The sequence below is a fragment of the Populus alba genome, chromosome 8, assembly GCF_005239225.2.
Source record: "Populus alba chromosome 8, ASM523922v2, whole genome shotgun sequence".
NCBI classification, from domain to species: Eukaryota; Viridiplantae; Streptophyta; class Magnoliopsida; order Malpighiales; family Salicaceae; genus Populus; species Populus alba.
The window spans coordinates 11911717-11938634 of record NC_133291.1 but is presented as its reverse complement, the minus strand read 5'-3'; the positions used below and the strand labels follow the sequence as shown (position 1 = coordinate 11938634).

General features: G+C 34.2%; 3 protein-coding genes across 4 annotated transcripts; 2 read left to right on the top strand and 1 right to left on the bottom strand.

Moving 5' to 3' along the window:
• Positions 1-74: 74 nt before the first annotated feature.
• On the bottom strand, positions 75-6689 carry LOC118057457 (KIN14B-interacting protein At4g14310). 2 transcript variants are annotated; one of them, XM_073410796.1, is made up of 3 exons: positions 4943-6689; positions 3916-4532; positions 75-382 (listed from the first exon to the last, which is right to left on the bottom strand). In XM_073410796.1, the coding sequence occupies exons 1-3, from the start codon at positions 6518-6520 to the stop codon at positions 376-378; spliced, it is 2202 nt and encodes a 733-aa protein (XP_073266897.1). In that variant the 5' UTR covers positions 6521-6689; the 3' UTR covers positions 75-375. The 2 variants fall into 2 exon arrangements, with proteins under 2 accessions (XP_073266897.1, XP_034925930.1); XM_035070039.2 differs by lacking the exon at positions 75-382 and adding an exon at positions 652-1343 and having other exon boundaries at positions 4943-6686.
• Positions 6690-16934: 10245 nt separating this feature from the next.
• On the top strand, positions 16935-21392 carry LOC118057450 (plastid-lipid-associated protein 6, chloroplastic). The gene is made up of 4 exons (XM_035070030.2): positions 16935-17316; positions 20119-20355; positions 20719-20845; positions 20971-21392. The coding sequence occupies exons 1-4, from the start codon at positions 17032-17034 to the stop codon at positions 21183-21185; spliced, it is 864 nt and encodes a 287-aa protein (XP_034925921.1). The 5' UTR covers positions 16935-17031; the 3' UTR covers positions 21186-21392.
• Positions 21393-21959: 567 nt separating this feature from the next.
• LOC118057441 (kinesin-like protein KIN-10A) lies at positions 21960-26583 on the top strand. The gene is made up of 6 exons (XM_035070020.2): positions 21960-23001; positions 23872-24027; positions 24129-24236; positions 24325-24435; positions 24530-26062; positions 26180-26583. The coding sequence occupies exons 1-6, from the start codon at positions 22339-22341 to the stop codon at positions 26462-26464; spliced, it is 2856 nt and encodes a 951-aa protein (XP_034925911.1). The 5' UTR covers positions 21960-22338; the 3' UTR covers positions 26465-26583.
• Positions 26584-26918: the final 335 nt, after the last annotated feature.

Below are 26918 nucleotides of genomic sequence, written 5' to 3'. Positions count from 1 at the left end.
GAACGTTTTCGGTTAATTGTGGAAGATGGAAAAACATGGCAATTGAGTGCTTTAAGCATGGCTTCTTTCTTTTTCTTTCTTATCTGATTGCACTGCGAGATGATCTCAAAACGTGAAAATTGTTAACAGTCTGCAATTGCATTGAAGAGTTTGGAGTTTTCGCCAAGAAACTACAAGAGCAATCTCCATGTGTTTCTGAAGAGAACTCTCAAATCTCAACTTATCTACTCAGATTATAGGGTGGAACCACAACTGTATTTCGATTTTCATAACCACCACACATTAACCACAAATTCACGTATGGGATCTTTTGACATCTGCAACTTGGGCATTGTTCGTGAGCTACGAGGTATAATTTGATTATTAAAACCAGGATCAGCATCTGCAAGCACAGAAACAAAATGAGATTAAATCTTTCACACAAAATTTTATTCCAAACTCAAATGTACTAAAAAAGGATAATCTTGTAGGCAAACCATGTCTAATGTTTGTCTGCAAGCAACAGAGTGTTAATCCAATTACCACACATCAACCACAAAATGTACTCTACCAATCACCAAGCTTATCCAGTTGCATCAACCCACTCCTTGTTTACTCTCTCTCGGGCTGGGGTGATAATGCTCCCTTTTCCAATATGCTTGAACAAAGATATATGAATGAGATATGTCCCAACGGTATTTATAGAATAGAATTCCAAATAAACATCAAGCATGTCATGTAATAGACAACAAAAACATAAACAACAGGGCGTTGTCACATTCACAGTCATCTTTTCTAGACATATTACATCAGCGGCAGGCAGGAACAGCACCTACAATAACCGCTTCCACAGTGCTGGACGATCTCTTGATACAAGGAGAGCACAGGATGCCAAGTAATCAAAAGAAGGGGAATCTAAGTCATCTGGCCCAATAACATCCTTGACCTTTTGAGTACTGCCAATATCACCAGTGAGAGACGGTGGTGCGTCATCTTTTAAGGCATCAAATGCAAACAGCCCCAATCCACAAACTCCCATTACAAGGTTTGAGTTCCCCCAAACCTGTGTTATAGCTGAGTAATGTGGGTGAGCATTAGATTCTGGAAGAGAGTAGGTGTTGACTAGCCTTTGCTTGCGCATTGAGAAATGTTGCACCTGGGAACAAGGATGTTTCTTCCCTGCAAACCTCGTATTGGCACAGCCAATGTAAATCGAATCTCCACGACTGAAAACCGATTGCACAATGGCACCTATTTTCGGTATCTTAAGGCCTATACCAGATGGATTGCGAAAGTCGAAGACATTTATAGAATCATGGGTGCAAAACACACCATCATTTCCTTCAGCTTCTGCAGAAGTTGCTCTGCGTTCAAAAACCAACATGAGGATTGGTAAGAGAAATGTTCATAGCCTCTTTTTACAGAGTTAATAACCAGAATAAGTATATTTTCACATATATGATATTAAGCATGGTTTCCCCCAACATAAGGACGGGTAAGAGAAATGTTCCATAGCCTCTTTATACAGAGTTTGTTAGGATATTGGCATGCAAACCCGACAAGATAAAAGGTAAAGGATAGGATAAAATGAGAAATGAAACACACAAGAATTTACGTGGTTCACCCAATTACGCTACGTCCACGGGCACATATAGAAGGATTTTACTAAGTAATGTGGGAATTACAACCTTTCTCTAATAATAAGAGAACAACTGAGATCTCTCTATTATTAGAAGAAAACGCCCCACTTACTCTCTCACAAATACCTCACAATTTTGTGGGATTACTTTCCCTCTCTCACTCTCACTCTCACTCTCCTCTTGCTCTCTCTTATTTCTTTCTTGTGGTGCATATGAGGCAAGGATGCAATGCCTATTTATAGGCAAGTATCCTTGCCTTTGTCTTGCAAAAGGCAAGAGTAAGGCAAATGGGCAAGTGGGCAAATGGCACCAACACCAATTGGTGCCCATTTTGTTGACTTAGCTGGCATCAATTGGTGCAAGCTATCTTCACATTCTCCCACTTGAAGACTTTGATGATTTAATCAAGTCTTCACACTTGATCATTTGTTATTCTTCTATCCTTTCAATACTTGCTATCTTCATGTTGCTTACGTTTCTGCTAGGCCATAAGAGGATCTGCACCATATATACTTATCAGCGTTGACTGGTTTAGTCAAAGCATCTGCTGGGTTTTCCTTTGTGTTAACCTTTTGAAAATCCACACTTCCATCTTCTACCACTTCACGAACAAAGTGATACTGAACATCTATGTGTTTTGTTCTTGAATGAAACGCTGGATTCCTTGCAATATGCAAGGCACTCTGACTATCACAATACAAAAGAATCCTCTCTTGTTTGTGCCCGAGCTCCTCCATAAGTTTCTTCATCCATATTGCTTCTTTACAAGCTTGTGTAGCTGCCATGTACTCAGCTTTTGTTGTGGACATCGCTACAATGTGAAGATAGCTGGCACCAATTAGTGCCAACTAAGTCAACAAAATGGGCACCAATTGGTGTTGGTGCCATTTGCCCACTTGCCTTACTCTTGCTTTTTGCAAGACAAAGGCAAGGATGTTTGCCTATAAATAGGCATTGCATCCTTGCCTCATATGCACCACAAGAAAGAAATAAGAGAGAGCAAGAGGAGAGTGAGAGTGAGAGAGGGAAAGTAATCCCATAAAATTATGAGGTATTTGTGAGAGAGTAAGTGAGGCGTTTTCTTCTAATAATAGAGAGATTTCAGTTGTTCTCCTATTATTAGAGAAAGGTTGTAATTCTCACATTACTTAGTAAAATCCTTCTATACTTGCCCGTAGACGTAGCCTAATTGGGTGAACCACGTAAATTCTTGTGTGTTTCATTTCTCATTTTATCCTATCCTTTACCTTTTATCTTATTGGATTTGCATGCCAGTATCCTAACAGAGTTAATAACCAGAATAAGTATATTATCACATATATGGTATTAAGCATGGTTTCCCCCTTCTAACACTAACCCCTAATGTACACCGGCACGTCAAAAAAAAAAAAAGCAGAGCAAGCATACTATTACATATGTGGTATTGCAACTATCTTTATACACGATACTATTGATGGGTAGTAAATAAAACAGTTCAATGAGAGATACATAGAATCAGTAAAGGAGAAAAATGATCAGTAGTAGACAAATCATATAATCAGATAGCATCACATGGCATTATTTCCTTCAGCTCCTAGAAAGGTGACCATTTCATACATTATCACATACTTTCAAAATGGTAGAGAACTTTTCTAGAGCATCTTCACGCATTTGTTAATTAAACTCAACAGTTACTGACCTATTCAAACAACCCATTGCTACTAGTGATTCCATGTGTGCGAAAGAGAAGTAAGAGAATGATCAGAAGACAAGCAATGTTAAATTTCAGAATCAGGGGTTAAAATACATTAAGGATATGCCATAAACAATGAAACCATGATGATGTTTGACAAATTGTTAATTTGGTCATAAGCAAGATAGCTCTTCAAATGTGTCACAGCTACAAAGAGCTACTCCTTTCAAGTACAAATAATGAAAAGGGAAAAAGATAAACCACAGATAACATGAAGTGAATTGTAAAGAAAGGATTACTCTGATAAAAAAAAAAAAATATCTCTTAGTCATCGCAGAAGCAATATGGCTCTAAACATTTCAGTGAAGAAAAACATAAAAATGGTATGTCTAAACATTACAAAATTAAGCACCATTTGATTTGAGAATCAATGTTGCAGATATTGTCATCTCTTTCTCCAGCTTTAGGAACGAACTCAACAATTTATAAATCATGTCTTAAGATGTTGATGAAATCTTGATGTGGCTTCTTTTTAGATGTTTTCGCATTTGTGATATGTGTAGTTACACACACACAGAGTATAATGACAAATAGAAATGATTTTGAAGTTATCAGAGGTTTTACCTTTGCCTAACCCCACCACCCAGTTCAGCATCAGTGTTGATCACATGAAGAGCTGAGATTTTTCGACCAGCCAAAGAAACAGACAACAAGGATTGAGGATTAACAGAGTTCACATCCCACACAGAAATTGTTTCTGCCTCAGCCACAACCACTTTTCCTCTGTTTCTCCACTGCAAAGGGCTTGAATAATCCATTCCTAGCACAGGTTTCTGCACCTCCCATTTCATTATTTGTTCTCCATCTCGAATATCATGTACTTTGACTACTTTTTGAGAGCTGGCAGCAGAGATCATAAGAGGTCCACAAGGTTTATACCACCATTGTCGAGTTTCAGGTAACAATATGCTAGACAAAGCATTTCTCCGAGATGCAGTATTGTTGGGTAAGGGACCAAGTACTGTTCTTGAGGCAGTTGTTCCTCCATCCTCAATGTGAAAAGCTCGCACATCTTTGGCATAGAAATCCCATGAACAAAAGCCTGAATCAAGAGTATTCCCAGCAGATGCGGCCACGACATATCTCCCTGAGCAGCCATCAGCACCAGGTGCGCGAATCATCCAGCAATCTCTCCATATATTAGGAGAGACTCCTCCTGGGGGCTTGTATACAGCCTTCTCCTGAAATAATTATTAATCATCAGTGTACAATTAAGTCTTGAAGAAAATGCTGCTGGTTTGATTATGTCATTGTATGCATCAATCTGCTAATGAAGTTTATGATAGTACACATTATCTGCATGTTGCTTTGTTCACACAAACATGTTTGAATGAAAAGAGTGGCAGAGAGAGATTAAATGAAATAAGCAGCAATCGGATGGATTCAATTCTTTAGGGAAAGGGAAGGAAACATGCATGAGATATTCGGGATAGTTAAAAATGTTTTTTTTACTTTCTTTAGAAGTCTCTCATTGAAAATTCAGAAAATAAACAAGAAGCATGTCAGGGAAGACCTGGGATGCTGATCAGTAAAAGCTCCAAGCAAAATGGAAGTTCAATGCCAAGCAGAAAATTATAGTTCTAGTACATACCTCACAATTTGCAATATCATAAAAAGAGCAGGACCCATCATCATGAGTAAGAAGAATTGACTCTCCCTCTGACACAAACCATCCTCCTGTAGAATTTTTGGTGCCTATTTCTTTCACCTCATAGACACAAGTATCTTCAGTTTCCTCGCCAATCATGATTGTATTTCCATTCCCCTGGTCATCAAACTCGTCGAGTGTTTCGTCAGTTGTAAGAACAAGGTCCTCGCACTTGAGATTGAACATGGTTGAAGAGTCTTGCTTGCCTGAAACTGGACCATCACCCATTTCTTGGACCTCAAAAGACTCAAGACCCACCTTTGCATCTCTCATGGTTACTTTTTTATCCTCTTTACCAAGGGAATACAAAAGCTCGAATGCTTTTGGATTCTCTTCAATAGGACCAGAAAACTTCTCCCCCACCTTTAACTCACATCCAGACTCGTGACTTTGACAACTTGCTATAGGTGCCTTCAGTGATGTTCGGTTTCTAAGCAACTTATGATGAGGAAAGAGTCTTTCTTCAAGTTCCTCGGTATTCAACCCTTTAACCGAACTCTTCACATCCTCTACCTTCTCACTTTCACTCTTCTCCACGACCACAGCTGTTCCAGTATCATTCCCGCCACTTCTTGATGTACCAGTACCCGCAACATTTCCCATTGCCTTCTCAATCCCAGAAATTTTATCTTGAATATCTGATAGTATCACCTTGGACGCATCAGGGTTATTCATATCCAACATTTCCTTTGTCTTCTTAATGTCCGACGCAATCCTCTTCACTTTTCCTTCTAAAAAAGCGAGCTTATCGTGAAGCTTGCTTGGATATTTGACACCAACCTTGTTTCCACTTCCTTCATCACTCAACCCCTTATCTTTCAGGTTCTCCAAAACCTTACCTTTCGCAGAGGATTTCCCACTAGACTCTCTAAAGCTATCAGATTTAAACTCAGGCTCGGATTTCTCTGCATATAACTTATCGAATTTACAAACATTTGCAGCTTTTGAATCTAAATTTGAATCAAGCTCACTTGATTTTCTTAAATTAACTTGTTTATTACAGTTATCATTCAAAACTTTAAGCCCGCAAAGTTGCCTTTTACTTTCTAATATTTTCAAATCATTTCCTTCACAAAGTCCATTCCTTTTCTTCAATTCCACACTAAATCCACCATTCTCTTTCAAACCCCTAATCCCATTCTTCTTCCCTGCACTCGACACCACTCGTTGATCACTCTCCCCTTTAGAAACCCTAGAATCCCTAAATACCCTAATAAATTCAGATGGGCTTGGACTCCTACCTCTTGGCGCCGATGACGTCGACCACCGCATACGCCCTTCGCTACCATCTCCTACAGCAGCCTTGTCAACACGGGGCACTGGCAGGATTGAGGGTTTCTGGACCCGAGAGTTGGGCCTGGTGGGGTTCTCTTTGCTGGGGAGCGACCCTTTTATGGCTGAATTGCGGTTATTATCATAGAAGGTTGAGATGGGGGTTACGGTTTTGGTGGGTTTTTGGGCAGCTGTGGCGGCGGCGACACCATTTCGATCTCTTAGCCGACGAGCTGAGGAGGTTGACATGGATTATAGAGATTTGATAAATCAATAAATTATGGATGTTTAAGGTTGTTGAATTGATTTGTGTACTAGACAGGAATGGGAGAGAATAAACGGATCTAGTAGTATAGATCTGTAATACTAGGACGCTATCGTCACTGTCACTTCTTTTGAAAGGGAAAGGCCATTTTGAGCGGGAAATGTATCCCATTTTGAGTTTTCAAATGTTTTTGGAGGATTGTGCCTTTTATTTTATTTGATATTAAGTTTTTCTTTATATTTTCTTTATTGTTGTTAAGCCCGCAGACAGGTTAATTTAGGATCCGGTTAAATTGCTCCTTCTTTTATTATGGGTTGGATGTAAAAACAAAATAAATCAAAAATTAACTATTAATAATTTAAAAATTATTAAAAGCATTATTATTTTTGTACTTTAAAAAAATTTATTTTTTTATTTGCTTTAAATTGATTTTTTTATATTTTAAAATCATTTTGATGTGTTTATATCGAACATAATTTTTAAAAAAATAAAAAATATTATTATTTTGATATATTTATAAGTGAAAACTATTTTGAAAAGTAATCACAACTGCATTTTCAAATAGTCCCTCAACATGATTTTTTAAAAAATATATATATAATAACACAATGAAAATTTAAAAAAGTAACTTTATAGTGTTTTGAGTTAATGTTATCTTGTTAGTTTCTTCATGAAATCCACTTTAAAATTTCTTAAAAAATACAACTATAAAAGATAAATTCTAAGTATTTTCTCTTCTCTTTGTGTGAACCTCAAGAAATAACTAATAAAATTTATGTTGTAGCACCATAAAAACTTTCCCATTTAAAATATTGTGTATAAAATAGCATGTATTTAATGTTTTTAGAGGTATTTGGAAGTATGATAGTAATTGCTTTTTAAAGTGTTTTTTTACTTTTAAATACTTCAAAATAATATTTTTTTTATTTTTAAAAAAATTATTTTTGACATCAGCACATCAAAATAATCTAAAAAAACTATATAAAAAAAATTATTTTTCAAAAATATTTTTTAAACGCGAAAACAAACATGGTCTTGATTAACATCATTGATCTTTGTTCCTTTTTTTGAACTCAATATTGACAACAAACATAGTCTAATAAATACATTTACATGATATTTAAAGAGGTTGTAATTGTTTTTTAGAGTGTTTTTTTATTCAAAAAATATATTAGAATAATATTTTTTTATTTTTAAAAATTTATTTTTGATATCAGTACATAAAAATGATTAAAAAATAAAAAATAATAATTTAAAACAAAAAAAAAATTCACAAACCTTCGTTTAGGCTGCTCTCTCAAACAGGGTAGTAAATCATGTTTATTTTTGCGTTTCAAAAACACTTTTGAAAAAATTTAAATTTTTTTAATTTTTTTATCTGCTTCAAATTATTTTTTGTTGTGTTTTTATATTGTTTTGATGTGTTATTATCAAAATAAATTTTAAAAAAAATAAATAAAATATTATCTCAATAATTTTCAAATAAAAATTATTATTAAAAGCAATTACAAATTATCTCTTTAACATATGTCACTGGACACCGTTATCTTTTATCTATCAATCACATGTTAATTAACCATACATGAGATGTTTCAATTTATCAAAGTCGATTAAGATGAAACGATATAAATAATTTAATTTGCGGGTGTGACTATTATGTCTATATGTAGAGGTAAGTTTTTGTGAGCGTTTGTGTGGCCAGGGGCGGAACTAGGATTATTTGTTAGGGGGGCCAAAAAATATAATATATATTTTTAATTTATTATATATAAAAATTAAAAATAAAATAAAAACTACTTGATTTAGTTTTATTTAAAGAACGTATTACAAAATATATAATAATCTTTGTACCTATTAAATACAAACATACAAAATATATAAGAAGCATTAACTAAAACGAAACATTATTTATGTTTAATAAACTCTGAAATAAAATAATAAATAATAATTCTTACATATTTATTTTAATTGTGCTCGTCGTTCTTTCATCGAATAGAAATCATCGATTATCATATCAATTGAGAATCTTTCAGCAATTTCTTTTTCTATATAGACAATCAAATAATTTGCAAGAAAATCATCCTTCATCCGATTGCGGAGTCTTGTTTTAACAATCTTCATCGCAGAGAAAGCTCGTTCAGTAGTTGCTGTCGAAATAGGAAGAGTCAAGATAAGCCGAATCAACTTGTCAATGAGTGGATAAATTGTTGATTTTTCTGTTTCAACCAATCCTTGACATAAATCTGCAATCGATGGCATATTCTTTAACTTTGGATGATTGGGTACATCAAGCTCATAATGTTGCAACTGAAATCTCAAATGAATTTTTTCTTGGTCAGAAAAATCTTCAGGATAGAACTTGTCAACAAGTAAGCATATATCTTCAACATTGAATAATTTATAGCTATTTCTAGGATCTAGAGTTGTGCTCAATTTAAGAAGCTCGATCGACTGCTCATTGAATCTGTTATTTAGCTCTTGTAATTCCTGATCAATGATAGCTGTAAATATATCAACTCGGTAGTGATGCTCAACTGTTACTGATTTTTTTTTACGACGAGATCGTCCCACACTAGAAAAACAAGTATCCATATCAGGAACTTCAATGTCTTGATGCTTACAAAATGATGTCACTTCTTCTAAAAGAGTTTCCCAACCATCGTCTCTTAACTTCTGAATTAAAGTCTTTGTGCTAGTCACCAAATGCATAGCATTTAAAATGTCTTGAGATTTTTGTTGCAATGCTTGACAAAACACATCAGTAATTCCCATAACATTCTTCATTATATGTAAGAAGAATGCAAAATCAAATGACATTAGCAACTTAAATGAAAAGGCCGCATCACCACGTTGAGAATAAGTAGATCCATCTAAAGCAATGTTTTCAAAAACCAAGCAAGTTGCCCCATACATTTTTATCAAACTGCAAATTGATTTGAAATGCGAACTCCATCTGCTATCTCCAAGTCGTTGCAAACCACCTACTTGATTAACTTCTTTTCCCGTTTCAATCTCACCAATATCAACTAGATGCTCAATTGTAGCTGCTTGAAAAGCTCGTAACTCATCATTACGCTTGCAAGAAGCACTAACAATGTTAATAATAAAGATCAAATTTTGAAAGAAAGTGTGAACATCAGATATTTCTCTAGCTGTAGCAATAAGGCTCCGTTTGTTTGCAGGAAAGTGGTTTTCTTTTGGAAAGTGAATTCCTGGAAAAGTGAATTCCAGGAAAGTATTTTCCGATGTTTGGCAGTGTTATGGAAAATGAACTGGAAAACATTTTCTAGTGTTTTGTTGTGTTATGGAAAATGAACTGGAAAATAATTTATTAATGAATTAATATTTTTTTCAAGTTTATCTAATATATATAAAATATTTAATCACTTACAATAAAAAAAAAATGAAATCTAAAAAGTATTTATAATGATGAATTTTTTTTTATTATATCCTATATTCATACATAGCTTATTAAAATAATGAGGAACAAATCTTACAAATTAAAAAGTTGAATGAGAATGAAATTGAAAAAAATATATATAATTTCATAAATTATCTCAAATAAAATAAATAATAATCAAAATAATAGAGATCAAATCTAAATTTTTTTTAAAAAAAATGAAAGATGAAGAAATTAAAATAATAATAATTAACATTTCATAAATAAAATAAGTAACAATCAAAAGAATGAGGACCAAATTTGATAGATAAATTTTTTTAATAAAAATATGATAAGAAAAAAGCAAATAGCAATTATAAAAAATAAGGGCCAAAGTTAATATAAAAATAAAATTTTAAGAGATGAAATTGAAAAATAAATATTCAAAACAAAATATATATATCAATCAAAAGTTTGAGGAATAAATTTAATATAATAAGCAAATAATGACATTTCTAATTTTTTCACAACTTCCGGAAAGTGTTTTCCCCCCAAATTTTTCAGGAAAACACTTTCCTGAAAACCAAGCCAAATTTTTCTTTTACTGGAAAGTGTTTTTCATTGACCAACTTTTCTACTGGCAAACAAACACAAGAAAGTTTGGAAAGTGATTTTCCGGAAACCACTTTCCAGAAAACAAACATAGCTAAAGGGAAAACACTTTCCTGAAAACCAAGTCAAATTTTTCTTTGACTGAAATTGATTGGAAAGTGTTTTCCATTGACCAGAAAGTATTTTCAGTTGACTAGAAAGTGTTTTCCGTTGACCAACTTTCATAATGACAAACAAACACAGGAAAGTTTGGAAAATGGTTTCCCGGAAACTACTTTCCGGGAAACAAACATGGCCTAAGAGCCAATTGTAACTGATGAGCTAAGCAACGTACATAATATGCATAAGGGCAATCATTAATGAATAAAGCTTGCAAACCATTCCACTCTCCACGAATATTACTGGTACCATCATATCCTTGACCCTTAATATTTTGACATCAAGATTATGATGAGATAAAACAAAGGAAATCTCTTCCTTAAAAGTTGCAACAGTTGTATCTTTGACATGAACTATATCCAAAAATCGTTCTCGTATAAATCCACTTTTATCAACAAACCTATTAACAAGGGCCATTTGCTCTCTTCTAGATTCATCTCGAGCTTCATCAACAATTAAACAAAATCTTGCATCACCAATCTCATGACGAATTGAAGACTGAACATTTCTAGCAAAGACATGCAAAATTTCTTTTTGAATTTGATGTGAGGTGTATTTAGCATTTGTGGAGCATTACCCAAAACAAGAGCACCTACTTGTTCATTGTATGATGCTAAAAGTTCCATCATTTCAAGAAAATTACCTCGGTTTTTTGATTTTGGACGTTCATCATGCCCTTTAAAAGCACATGCTTGAAATGTGAGCCAACGAACAATATCTATTGAAGCTTTAATACGCAATCGATTATTCTGAACTTCTTGAGTAGTTTGCCTCTTAACTACCTTCTCAATATGACATGACTGATTTTTCAAATTTTCCAAGCACCTGGTAGCAAATCTATGAGCTGAATTTGGACCTTTTCCCATATGAGTCAAAAAAGCACATCATTCCCCATCATTAACTTTCTTCCAACAATTAAATCCTTTAACAGTAAATGTGTCTGATCCTGACTTTCCAGATGGTTTACTTGAAAATAAATAGCAAGGGAAACAAAATGCAGTATTTTTCTCTGAATATTCAAGCCACGGATAACTTTTGAACCAATGAGACTGAAAACGACGAGGATGTTTATCACCAATTAACGGATATTCAGACATCAAAGGTTGATATGGCCCTAAATTAATGTATGCCCTTCGAATTTCATCTTGTTGATTAACCGGGTATTCCTAAATTTGAGGACGATTGCTTGGATCTCTAATTAAATGAGCAATATTGATTCTAGTAAGAGGCTGCTCACTAATCAACGTAGGTTCTTTGTAAACTGAAACACATAAGAGGCTGCTCAACCATAACTTCAACATTACTTGGAGCTGGTTCACTAAGCTGTGAATTATCAATATTTTCCTTTTTTTTTCAAAAAAAGAATCAATTCTTCTTATTTTGTTTATGGTTCAACCTAAAATCAAAACATATATAGTGAGAAAAAATTGATAATTTTGGTGGCTTTGCTAAAAACAAAACATAAAAAAAAATCCATGCATAATCAAAACAAACCAATAAAATATATCTAATTAATTAGAAAAAAAAAAATCACTATAACAAGAATTCAAAAAAACAATTATTAGAACTAGCAAATTTGAAAAAAAAAAAACAAAAATTATAAAAAACAAATCTTATTAAATTCTTAATAAACATCTCAAAACAAAATAAAAATATATTTTAAATTTAAGTTATCAATATCCAATTACGTACCTTGTTTTGTTTACTAAGAGATAAATCAAACAATACTCTGCTTCAATCTTTCCGCATAAAAATTTTGTTTAGAATCTTTATTCTTGTTTTTGTTTTGAGTGGCTACGTTGGAATTACAACAATTTATATTAGGGTTATATTGTAGCATAGGGAGGGAAAAGACAAAAAAACACATTCACCCTTTATATTTATTTTTCATTCCCTGTAGACACTTATTGCTTTCCATGTAGGCATGCTTTTTTTATCACAGTCCATTAATCACAGCTCATTCTTTTCAGCCTTTCTTTAACAAACGCCAAAAAAAAAAAAAAAGAGTAAAAGTCTTGCAGGGGCCCGGGTCCCTGCTTGCCCCCCTTCACTCCGCCCCTGTGTGTGGCTAAGTTTGTTCAAATCTTACAAAATATTTATTTAATAAATTCACTCAAAATTATATTATATTAGTCAAAGTTCATTCAAAGATTTTGTCGAGGAACACAAGGACCGTAATTATATCAAATATTAGACCCACTTTGTTCCAAACCCTCTCATGATTTTTTTATTTATTAATATAGAGTGTCCGGACCAACTTACGTATACCTTGATTAATCTCTATAAACGCTGAAGTTAATGACTAGATAAATCTCTAGTGGCCATCAATATTGGCAATTTAAGAGATCGAAGGTGTTGCCGATGATGAAGGAGAGAGAAAGTGTTTGGATATTGCCATTATTGTGGCAAATACCACACTTACACTTTGTACAAATGAAACAACTCATCATCCACTTGATACAAAGTGAACGCACAAATTGTGGCATAATTTATGTCATGTTTTATGGCTTTTTTGTCCCCTCCATGTTGACAAATGTGCTAGAGAAGCTTACCATTGATGTCTATAAAAGAGGTATAATTTTGGAGAGCAAAGGTGAGTGAGTGGGAGTGCACAATATGAGAGACCAAAAGAGAAAGTGAAGGGCTGCTAATGGCAGCAGCCGCAAGTACAACAATGAGAGCCGAGAGTTAAGTTTGAGTGGATATAATCCTCCTCCTTCATGTATTTGTATTGTATTTTTTCTGTATCTCTAATAAAACGGACCTCTCCAGTGGATATAGGTAATTTGCCGAACCACGTTAAATATTGTGACGGTATACTAAGCCTTCAATGGATAATGATAAGAACATCACCGATCGGATTCCCCAACAAAAAAAACTCAGGATCTTTGATTGCATAAAAGTTAAACCCACTTCACTCCAAATTCTCTTTTAGTTTCAAAATTTTAATCAAGCCTAACAAAATTGTTGATCATTGCTGAAGTAACAAAGCTTTTGATGATGGTGGTAATGATATATGTAGGTTGTAATGTCATTATCATGGCATGGTGGTAGATGATGGGACATTGGAAGTCATTACTCATCTTTCATGATCTAGTGGAGGTTGTCGGAGGTGTTATCGGTGGTTGATGGCATAAGAGAGGTTGCTAGTGGTGTGCTGGCGGCTGACTCACAACAGAGAAGACAAGGGAAAAAAATGGAGTTTTGCTGTTAAAAAATGTTTTTATAAAATTTTGAATTTTTGATATATTTTAACTTATGTTTTTAATATTTTTAGATTTTTATTACAAAATCAAACAAATATAAAGAACTGAAATACATCAAATAATTTCCCAAAGATCATTGGTGCGAAGTTTTTATTAGTCCAAAGACTAATGATATTTTTACTGATAGTTAAAAAAGATTCGTATATTTCTGCTTTTTATATATTTAGGAGAGAAAGCTGGGGAAAAAACAAATAAAGTTAAGGTTGGAATTGATCTAATAATAAATATATAAGTTTTAGGGACTAATTTGTAGTTATACCAAAGGTGAATTAGTGGCATAGATCATAGAAGTCTTTCATTGGTGGGACCAACGCAATCTATCCCTTGCCGCTCAGGATCCCAGGTGTCCCTGTTAACTAAAAAGTCACTGCTACCTATCTGATGTGGATTTGGTAATGCAGAAGTAAAAGTTGTTGTTTTTTTTAAATATTTTTATTTATAAATATATTTAAATAATTTTATTTTTATTTTTATATTAAAACATAAAAATGATTTAAAAACATGAAATAAAAAAAATTAAAACTTTTAAAAAGATGCTGCTAATCATATTTTTAAATATTTTCCTAGTAGGTGAAATTAAAATCTTTTACCATCTAAATTTATTTCTCAAGAAAAAATAACAATATGTTAAAAAAAATTACAGTTTATACATATTTGTTGTTGTTATAAACTTCATATCTCATCCAAATTAATTAATATGTATAAAAATTCAGTAATTAATTTATGAAATTTAAGATCTAATAGTAATGAAAGAGAAATGAGACAAATTAGTGTAGTGTAAGAGAGAACAAGAGAAGAAAAAAATAAAAAGAAATAATGGATTATTAGGGCTATGTTTTCAACATATTTTGTATCGTTAGAAATATCTCGATGGAAAAATTTTAGTCACATATTCAAATATTAGTCATAATTATTTATGAGTTTTGTTCAGGTTAATAACAATCTTATTTAATTATTTTTACATTGTAGTTATAATCTTCAAATCGAAATTTTTATAATGGTACTAATTGTGTAAAAAAAAAAAAAAAGTTTTGGTGCATCCCCGGTTATTCATTATTATTATTATTTTTTTTCATTTCTCTCTCACAACATCAACTTATCTTTTCTATCTTTCTTATTGGATATTAAATATCATCTTTTAGCCATTGGATATTTGTAAAATTATGGGTTGACTTTTGATCATGGAAATTAATTTGCACAAAACATGTATTTTAGTGTTGATTAAACCACTGTCATTGAGAATAGTGACGTGTACAACACTGATATTCATAAACGTTGTTGGGTTTAGATTATGCTATTTTCCAAGTACTTTTTTCAACACATGCCATTCTTAATTTTTTTTTTATCAAATTATGTTATTTTTTAAAAAATTCGTGAACTCGCTCATCCATCAACTCAAAATTTAATATGGAATGGGTTATTAAAAAAATCCTATTTTTTCAAATAATATCATTTCACCCGTCTTTTTAAATATTAAGTTAATATTAGTCAATTTCATTAACCTTAATTAATTTAGTTGAACTACAATAAAGCCTGTTTAAAAATATAATTGTGATTGCAGTTATGATTTTAATTACTTTTCAAAATATTTTTTATTCAGAAATATATTAAAATAATATTTTTTAAAAATTATTTTGATATTATCACATCAAAATAATTTGAAAATACTAAAAAATATTAATTTAAAGCAAATAAAAAAATAAAAAATTTTAAATTTTTTCAAAAAATACTTTTAAAAGGAAAAAAAAAAGTATAACTAAGTTGACTTTCAAATTAAATCCTGTAACTATAATGCATAATTTTTTTTTTTTGATGTTTTCTTAAAACAAAATTTTACCAAAATAGTTCAACATCTCTAAATTTTATATTTTTTACTTGTATTTTTATTTTTAGGGATAATTACAAAATCCCTTTTATATTTTAGTTTTATTTTTTTTTCTCGTTATACTTTCTTTAATTAAGCATTACATCACATGCCAAACAAAAGATTTAAATAAAATACAATATTGATGATATAAACTATTATTAAACATGTAAATTACACGATGAGAAATGTATTTTATAAAAATACAAAGGAAAAGTGAAATTCAGACCAATGATTGACGGATTTTATAATTATCTTTTTTTATTAAATGTCTTAATTTTTAGTTTTCTCTTCAAGCAATTATCTCTCAATTTTTTTCAAATTGTCTTTTATAGAACTCGTTAAACTGTTGATGACGTGTCTATTAAATAAACAAATTATCCTTTTATGGAATTCATTATTCATAAACAAGAAAAATAAAGAGAAAAAAAAGGAAATTAAAATTTGAAAAGAAAAAGAATAGAAAAGAAAAATCTAACAATAAAGAAGCAAGAGTATGGTTACACTTGTTTTTAAAGTGTTTTTTATGCTGAAATGCATCAAAATAATTTTTTTTATTTTTTAAAATCAGCGAATCAAAACAATTCAAAATATATAAAAATTAAATTTTTTAAAAATGCTATTTACACTCCGTTCCCAATTCGATACTTAAATAGTGGTAAAGTTCCACACCTTTCTTCTTTTCATGGGCTATTACATAATCATAAAACACAATAAAAATAAAAATAAAAAGATGAAATAAATTGATGTCATGTTTTAAGAGGAGAAGCTGGGTGAGAAATTTTCCTCCTAAAACAAGTTTTACATCTTTATTCCTTCTCATTTTGTTTTATTTTCAAATTTTAATTTTAATTCATAAATAGCAGGATCCATAATAAAGATAACACATATCTTCCCAATAACCACATTAATAGCAATATAGTAGATTCTATAATAGATTCTTGAATAGAAAAAAAAAAACAGAGACATCTAATTAAAAAATAGAGTGTAGGCACTAAAATAGAAAAAAATAAAAATATAGACACTAGATTAGAAAAATCGTGCATATAAAAGCACCAAATTTACTTCTACAAAAGCATGAAAAAGCACAAGAAAAAAAGAAGAAAAAAGAAAAACAAAATCTCCTTCCCCTGGCCACAAAAATTCCCACTTCTTTATTTAGAGCTCTTTAAGAAGAAAGCCTTGCAGCATCCAATAGAGAAAGAGAAAAAAACCATGGCATCTGTAAGCTCTCCACTTCACCCTCCAGTATTTTCTCTCGCTCCTCCTCCTCCTGCTGCAAAATGTAAACTTCCCAGCAGAGTTCACACTGTACAAAGAACTTCACCAAGTCCACATGGAACTCGAACAGGACGTGACAGTTCTTATACACACCATCGACAGAGAAGTGTTGTGTTGAGGTCAGCTCTTGATGAAATTAATGTTCTGGACCCACCTCCGTCTTCGCCATATGAAGAGGGAAAAACTGAACCTATTGCTTCACTGAAACTCAAATTGCTGGTAATTGTAATTTACCTTTATTTTTTTTTTCTATCTAGTTAATAACTCGATTCTGCCAACTGGGTGCTTCTTGTTTTCGTGGTTTCCATCTCATATGATTAATAATTAATGGCCAATCTCGATGTTAGTGATCTTGATTATGGTTCAATTACTTGCTTTTCGGTATCTATGGCTTTATACTTAATTGGGTTCTTTAATTTTTAGATTCAGATGCTCTGTACTGGTCATGGGGTGAGTGAAAGCTTGCTATTGATTGTTTTTTTTTTTTTTTTTCTTGGGGAACATAGGTTAAATTCTCTCGCTTTTTTTGCTCGATCGATAATGGCTTTCTTTTTAGCATCTTACGCTTTGACCGAGACTAAGTCACCCTTCAAGGACATTTTAAAAATGCACCCTTCATATTAGTCTACGTGCTGTCCTGAGACTTGAAACCAGAAAATCAATGAAAGGAACAAACCTCCTTAAGAGCAAGGCCAATTCTTCAGGCACATTAATCAAATCATGGATGCGTGCTTAATATGGTTAGTATTGTGTTTAGTTGTATAAGTAACTGTGACGAGGGAAGTGGGGGCGATGCTTATTGATCGGTGTATAATGCGTTCTTGGTGGTTTAAATCGATAGGATTGTGTAAAATTCTGTAGTTAGCACCACATCACAGTCAATGGTGTTTGATTAAATTGACTTCCTACCACAAGAACCAGTAACAATTACATCCACCATGTATGTATTTTGCTACCTTTGTTCTCTCAGGAATCCAGAACATACAAGCACAACTTCACTTGTACTTTCATGGTGTAAATGAGATAGAACAGGAATTGTAATTTCTTTCTGACTGAAATGTGGGTGAACGGTTATTATGGGTTTTAGTTGTATAGATGGTCGTGTCGAGGGAAGTGGCAACAAATATGTGGATTCATGCCTGCTTCTTCTCTATATTGGATAACATAAAGTATTCTTGGCATCTATCACTCCTGTATCTGGTAGTGGAAAGTCATATTATTTTGTTGTATTTGGTAGGCAGTCACACCTCACAATCTATAGCATATGATATAATCAAACTTTCTACCTCCAGGAGAACTGTTAATGCTCGCTTCCTTTCTGAATGGAAATTGCTATCGCTGCTCTCTATAAATTAAGAATACAAGTACACAAATGAGTGGCCTAGTTCTTTTCTGCTGCAAAAATGAGTTAGAAAAAGAAAAGTTCTTAAACAAGTCTCTTCTGAAGTTAAAAGCATCACAAAAACTGGAAGTTTCACATGTGCAGATTTGATTCTTAGAGAACGATGACAGTGCTTTCATGGAAGAGTATGGGTTAGAAATGCTAAACAGGGAACATAGTATGAGGAATGCCTGTTTTTTTTTTTTTTTTAAATCTAAAGTAATATTTCTGGTATAAAATGATGTCAAAAATATTTTCCTAGGAGGTGGCGTCAAGGGAAAACATGGAACGATAAATGTTAATATAACTGATTAATTCTTAAAACTTCCATCTTAATTCACACAGCTGTAAATTTAGATGCATATGTTTGTTCAGTTGAAATTTTTTTCACCACCTTTCTTTTGTATTGTTCCACTTAATTAGGTTCACTAGTTTCAATTTCGGATGCATAGTGCATTCCCTATGAATGTATTGTTCGTGTAGTAAAAGGTATGTTATTTAGGTTTTGATGGAAAAACATTAGTGCATAACTCTCATAATGGTTAATTGAGATGTCGTAAAAGCAAAACTTGGTTATAAACTGTGTTAGGCAATTAATAAATGCTGATCTTTTGTTCAACTACGAGGTGGCTGTGTTTGGAAAAGTGGGTGTAAATATGATTATCATTCCTTACTTCATTTGTTGGGTATTTTTTTTTTATTAACGTAGGCATCGGGGCTAGTTTGCGCGCACCTCAACTAATCTCATGGGCCCTGAAGTTAATTACCATGTAAGCCTCTAGTGGCTTTAGATTTGTAGGATTCGAATTGGTGACCTCTACGGAGTAAACCCATAGCATGACTAGTTGAGCTATTTATCTGTTGGGTACTTAATCTGTGTATTCTTGGCATAAAAATTTCATTAAATATTGTTTTTGGGAGGTAAAAAATGATGTAATTTTTATGACAATAACAGTATTAGTAAATCGTAATAGAATGATTAACCATCAATGACATGTGTTGTTATATAATAGAGAAACCACCAGAAAACTGGCAATGTTCATTTTTCTATATAATATAATAGAGCTTATCTCTGTTTTCTTTAGATTGAAATGTAAAGTATCTACGCTTTTGTCATTTCTGATGCAAATGCTATAGAATGGAAGTTTTAACAGTAGGTCTTCCACAAAGCATGTGCATCAGCATGTTTCTCTTGCAATTGGATGGTTTTAGGGGAAGAATGGTGGTGCTTTTGAGTAGATGAGTGCAGTTAGAGATACTTGACAGGGAAACGAGACCTCCTTGTGTTCTGTTAGGAGCTTCTAAGAGAGGCTGTTATAATATTAGAGGATTTCCATAATATTTTTCTTATGGTCACGTGGAGGAATAATTGATGTGATGTTTAGTTCCTAGAATCTCATACATTAGTTTTCACACTCTTTATGATTTGAATGCATTTTTTTGAACAAGTGCACGTGACATTTATTTTAATTTATGGACTCATTTCAAAACACCAGAAACATAGGCAAAATCTTGGATCCCTTTCTTTTGGTACATGAATGCCAATACAGACACACCAAGCTTATTTTCTACCTTCTAGGGTGTGTATTCAATTTTTCATGAATATTCTTACCTTGGCACTTACGTTTGATTGAATGCAGAGTGTTGTTTCTGGCCTGAACAGAGGTCTTGCTGCTAGTGAAGATGATCAACAGAAGGCAGATGCTGCCGCCAAGGATCTTGAAGCTGCAGGAGGACTAGTCGATCTCTCAAAGGATATCGATAAGCTGCAAGGGAGATGGAAGCTTATTTATAGCAGTGCATTCTCATCTCGCACCCTAGGTGGAAGTCGTCCTGGACCTCCCACTGGAAGGCTGCTCCCCATAACTCTTGGTCAGGTGTGTATTTTGACCACTACCTGTTGATCTGCTTTTCACCTCGGTTTGCATGTCAATGTTTGATGTTACCATTCTGTGAAACCTAGATCAAGGTGCAGTCCTTCAAGCACCTTAACTGGAGTAGTTTGTAGATCTCTTGCCAAATGACAGGCGTTCTTGCATGTTGTGAACGCCCATCAAAATGATTTTTTTTTGTGTGAAGGCCTGGTCTACAATTGCTTGGTCTAAAGTAACAGTATTGTGATACCGTGTGTCATGGGCAAGTAGACGTGTCAAAATCATTTGGACTCGTGGTTTCCTGGATGTGCAAGCTACGCTTACAAGATATAATCTGCCCTAAATTTATTTTGGCTTCTTAATTAGGTCTTCCAAAGAATCGATGTCCTAAGCAAAGATTTTGACAACATCGTAGAACTTGAACTAGGAGCTCCATGGCCCCTACAACCTGTTGAAGTGACTGCCACATTGGCCCACAAATTCGAACTCATAGGTTGGCCTCTCACTCACTTCTCCCTTCTGTATTTGGTTGGCCTCTCTTTACTGCTATTATTTCGTGATATTCTTTTCCAGTGAACTAGAAAATAAGATGGATGCCTCTGCTTGTGTGGAGAACAGGATCTTCGAAGATTAAAATAACATTCGAGAAAACAACTGTTAAGACAACCGGGAATTTATCACAACTTCCACCCTTAGAAGTACCTCGAATTCCAGATGCATTGAGGCCCCCATCTAATACTGGAAGTGGTGAATTTGAAGTTACCTACCTTGATGCCGACACTCGTGTCACAAGAGGAGATAGAAGCGAGCTTCGAGTTTTTGTACTATCGTGAATTCTTTCTCTTGCAGTACTCAAGGTTTTCAACATTCCATGGAATCCATTCAAGGTTTTCTGTACATGTGATGTGTCTTCCACATGTTACTGCTCTCTGTTATTTTGTAAATGATATCTTTTGGTGGTTACACACTCCAATCGTTGTATAATTGTAAAATTTTCTCTTGTAAATTTAGAACTGTCGACTGAATGCTCTCCGTGATCACTGCATTCCAACGGGTCTAAAATTCATGCTAGATGACCGATACAGGTTTGGTTAAAATCTTCAAACGTGTGGTGGTGTGCATCAACAACATTAAATAAATATTTATTTATTTTCCCAAAAAGCAACAACAATTCCTAAATCTGAATTATAGTTTCTAATTAAAAATTTATTTTCATGTTTTTTGAAGGATTTGTGTGGTTACTTGGGATAATCTGGTGGTTGGATTGAAGGCGAGCCGGTGGTGAACAATATCAATGCAAAAAGGAGGGAGTTTTTATAAAAAAAATTAATTCGATCCCTGCTCATAAAAAGAAATGCAAATCAGCCATTGATTGGGGTGTCAAATGACAAACATTTAGTTTATGCTGGTGCAAATTGATCAAGTTGGGACCAATAGCCACAAACAAACACGGGAATAAAAATGTGATTTCCTATTTATTTATTTTTTACATGGGCTCATCCAGCCCTCAATTGGCTTTTTTTTTTTTTTTAATTTTAAAGTCCTTACTATAAATAAATAAATAATATCACCAGGACCACCATCAAATCATCACAGAGAAAAGAAGAGAAGAGAAGAGAAGCGTCCCTCCCACCGCAGAAATAGACGTTAGAAACCATAACGGCTATATTCAATTTCAAACTTGAAAAACCCTAATTTCAATTTTCCATTTCTACTGCTATTTTCTCTCTTTCCAACTCTTCTTTAGCTCCCTTTCTCTCCCATCTCTCCATCTTCCAGATCAAAAATCAATCTTTCTCTCTCTGAAAACTGAGTTTTTTTTTTCACAGTTGCAGTCTTGAACTCTACAAGGAAAGAAAGAAAAGACCCATGAAAAACCATCAACATTCAGTCATTCTTGAATTCTTTCACTAACCCCTACAAAAAACAACTCAAAAATCCATATCCTTCAAAAACATAGTCTTGAAAATTCTGAAAGCAAACACAATGGCCCCTACACCCTCTTCTTCTTCTTCTAAATCGAATCATCCACACCTCTTAAAGACACCGCAATCAAAACATAGGCTAAATTTCTCTTCCACAAGAACCCCAAGTCTTAATCCATCTCCAAACCCTAACTCCACCGTCAAAGAAACCCCTCAAGACCATCCGATCGAAGTAATTAGCAGAATACGAGATTATCCTGACAAAAAAGAGAAACCCAATTCCATCTTGCAAATAAACCCCGACAATCAAACTCTTCGTGTCCGTGCAGACATTGGGTACCGAGACTTTAGCCTTGATGGGGTCTCTTTTTCTGAAGAAGAAGACCTCGATTCCTTTTACAAGAAGTTCGTGGAGTCAAGGATTACTGGGGTTAAATTGGGTGCAAAATGCACGATAATGATGTATGGTCCTACTGGTTCTGGGAAAAGTCATACAATGTTTGGCTGCTCGAAGCAGCCAGGCATTGTTTATCGATCTTTGAAAGATATTTTAGGAGGAGGAGAAGAGGGAAGTGAAGGGGGTGATGGGGAGAAGATACGAATTGGCACTTTTGTGCAAGTTACAGTTCTAGAGATTTACAATGAAGAAATTTATGATCTTTTGTCAACTAATAGTGGGGGTGGACTTGGAATCGGGTGGCCTAAGGGCGGCAGTGGATCCAAGGTAAACTGTTAGACAAGTTTAAAATTCGAAAAGTTTGATTAAAATTCGGTTTTGATTTGCTTATTTTTTAGTAGATATTGCTGTTTATGTTATGATTAGGGCATTATGATATCACGATGTCTTTTTTAGAATTTGTTCCTTGTTAACTATTGCTCTTTGTTTTTTTTATGAAAATTTTGTTCAATTTTATGATTCATTTTTTAGTTTATAATAAGAAATCAAGTTTAAAAATTCGAAAGTTTGATTAAAATTCGGTTTTGATTTGCTTATTTTTAGTAGATATTGCTGTTTATGTTATGATTAGGGCATTATGATATCACGATGTCTTTTTTTTAGAATTTGTTCCTTGTTAACTATTGCTCTTTGTTTTTTTTTATGAAAATTTTGTTCAATTTTATGATTCATTTTTTTAGTTTATAATAAGAAATCAAGAATAACTAAATTTCTTCTTTCTGTTGTTATACCAATACCACCTTTCTGTTTGTGCCTTTCCTGAAATTGGTGTGTGAACAAAGTGAAACTCAAGCAACTTTCTTTAATCTGAAGAAGTGGGTTGGGAGTGCTAGAACTAGATATCTGAAATTGTTCTTTCTGTTATGGTACCAGAATAAGTCGGGAGTTGTTAGTTCTAGATAATGCATATGTACCTGTGACAGCTAAACTGTTATATAATATTCTCTTGTGCTTGTATTTTTTGTTGTTTATGAAATTTTAATTTGAACAATTTTCTTAGCTTATCTCTCCGTTGATGATTACCTGGATGCATTTTTTTATTTCCCACGAGGACATTTTATGGGTTCGCCATGCCATGTCAGTTCTCGGTGGACAAGATGTTATAGTGGATTACGAGGTTGTCATCATAATTTGCAGGTAAGACTTGAAGTAATGGGAAAGAAGGCAAAAAAAGCGACTTTTATTTCTGGAAATGAAGCTGGGAAGATTTCAAAAGAGATCCAGAAAGTTGAGAAGCGAAGGATAATTAAGAGCACGCTTTGCAATGAGCGAAGTTCAAGGAGTCATTGCATGGTATGACTCATTTAAAACAGACTTGGATCAAAAAGTGAAACTACTGCAATTATTGTTGTTGACTGAGATTGATCTGCCTTTTCAATGGCTTGTTTGCACAGATAATCCTTGATGTTCCCACCGTAGGAGGCCGGCTTATGCTTGTGGATATGGCAGGGTCAGAAAATATTGACCAAGCAGGCCAAAGTGGTTTTGAAGCAAAAATGCAGGTAAAATTTTGGGATCCATTTTGCCCCCCTTTTATGCGTGCTGGCATTGAAAAGGAAAACTGATTTTCTGCTTCTGTTGAAATGACAGACAGCAAAGATCAACCAAGGGAATATAGCATTGAAGAGAGTGGTTGAATCTATTGCTAATGGAGATTCTCACGTACCTTTCAGAGATAGCAAGTTGACTATGCTGCTCCAAGTAATCTCCCTACTCATGTTGATTACAACTAGGTTAGTTTGTGGAGCTTGTTTGAACTCTGCTTTATCAGGTTTTCCTGTTCCTTATTTTTCAGGATTCTTTTGAAGATGACAAATCAAAAATTTTGATGATTCTGTGTGCAAGTCCAGACCCGAAAGAAATACACAAGACAATCTGCACGCTTGAATATGGAGCAAAAGCAAAATGTATTGTCCGTGGCCCTCATACGCCGATAAAGGATAAAGTTGGTGCTGGAGATTCTTCTGCTGTCATCTTAGGATCAAGGATAGCAGCCATGGACCAGTTTATCTATAAACTACAAATGGAGAGCAAGCTTAGAGAAAAGGAGAGAAATGAAGCTCACAAACAGCTAATGAAGAAAGAAGAAGAAGTTGCTGCACTGAGAGCTCGTATTGAAGAGAAAGGGTCTTCAGCAAGTGAGGAGGAGATAAACATAAAAGTGAGTGAGCGTACAGAAGAACTGAAACTTCAGTTGGAAAAGAAGCTGGATGAGTGTCAAAGAATGGCTGAAGAGTTTGTTGAGTTGGAGAGGAGGAGGATGGAAGAAAAGATACTTCAACAGCAGCAGGAAGTTGAGATGCTGAGAAGGCGCTTGGAAGAAATTGAGTTTGAGCTCTGTCATTCGAAGGGTGAAAACAGTGGTGAGAATGGTTCTAGGGGCATTGATGGCAGTGGCTTTGCCAGAAGATTGATGGGGGTTTATGCTGATGAGGACCCTGGAATGGTGAAATCGATGGATTTAGACATGGGTGATCAAGAAGCATTTGTTCGTGATGTGAAATTGGTTGGCACATCTGCTCACCAATCTAGCAACATTGGAATCCAAAGCTTGTCTGATTATCCTCATTTAAGTACTTTGAACCAGGTGGTTGATCATGGAGTATTTGCACCAACATATGGTGATAAAGTGTGTCTTAGCACTGTGTTTGAGGAAGAAGAGGCAGAAGAGGAGGAACACAAAGTGGAAGATGAAGAAGTGGAGAAAGAAGTAATAGAGGTGAAGAGGATTGTTGATGTGTCCAGTCCGGTGATCAATTTTGGTGCTGGCTCCTTGATATCTTCTCCTCTGAAGTTTGAGGCACTCAAAGATGGTTCAGAGGATAGGCACTCAGTTTCAGGGCCAGTAAATGAGCATGAGAATTCGAAAGATCCAGCCCCTTCGAGACTATTAAGAATCCAGAACATATTTACACTTTGTGGGAACAACAGAGAGCTTTGTCAACAATTCAGAACTCCTACACCTGCAAAAAAGAGGGTTGCAGATACTGATTCCCAAACATCTCCAATTTTGACTGTTGGCGAGGATTTTGCTCTCAAGAGTTCAAACAAGGAAAACTCACCACCGCTACAGAAAAATGTGCCTGTGATGGAGTGTGGGAAAAATCTTTCTGATATGATAGCTTCAAAGGAGAATTACAACCCTTTAATAGGAAGTAATGATTCACAGATTGAAGTGCATGTGAAATGGGAAGCTTCTAAAGGAAACAATGGGAAGTTCATCACTACACTCAAGGTTTTGAAGGACGCGACACTTGCTGACCTGCGGAAGCTGATTGAAATCTATCTTGCTGCAGACAATCAAGCATTCACTTTTCTTGTGCTTGGGGTAAGGTTTTATCTTCCTTTAGCTAGTCCTTCAAACAGGATAGATAAACCAACCTCTTTGAGTTTGCTTGCTTGCTGCTGTTTTTTTTATGGAAACGCTATAAATTTACATGTGCAGGATCCTAGCGGAGCACCAGTTCCAAGAGAGAAAGAGTCGACGGTACAGGCCATCAAACTCCCCATTTGCAACAACCAATCCTATGGCTACTCGGCTTGCTTGCGACCAGCCAAGGGAACCCAAGGTTCGAATCATCTCCCAGCAACCCCTCTTCCATTGACTCCGGCGGAGAATAAACAACCACTGACCCCAATGCCTTGCTTGTCACATCAAGCTGTTGACTTATCTCCCAAACTAGCTGCACACCTGAACTCTACTCCCTTCATCACTCTTCGAAGGCGCTAGCTGTCATGGTGTTTATCTGATCCATTGAGTATATATGCGTATGTACTCTTAGTGGATTTTAAATGTGAATTTGTTGTCGATAAATGAATTTGGCTAACTGTCTGGTTATGTTTGGTTAATCATTCGTCTTCTTTCTTGATGCTGCTTTCGTTTTTGTTTCTTCTTCATATTATTTCTATCTTCATTGTTCCAACGCCAGTCAAGCACGGCTGAGAATTGCTGCATGGAGAGGGTCCTGCTTATCCAGTTCCATTTAATCTGCAAATTTCGCAATGCAGATGCACCAAAGTTCCCTGCAAATGACGAGGGAACCAACTCTTTGAAGTAGATAACGAAATTAAAATTGTTGTAAAGTGAAATTTGAAGTAACAGTTAATACAGCTTTCAAACAAATTTTTAAACATCCCGTTTGTTTTTACCTTTTGTTTTAAAAATACTTAAATTTTTTTTGAAA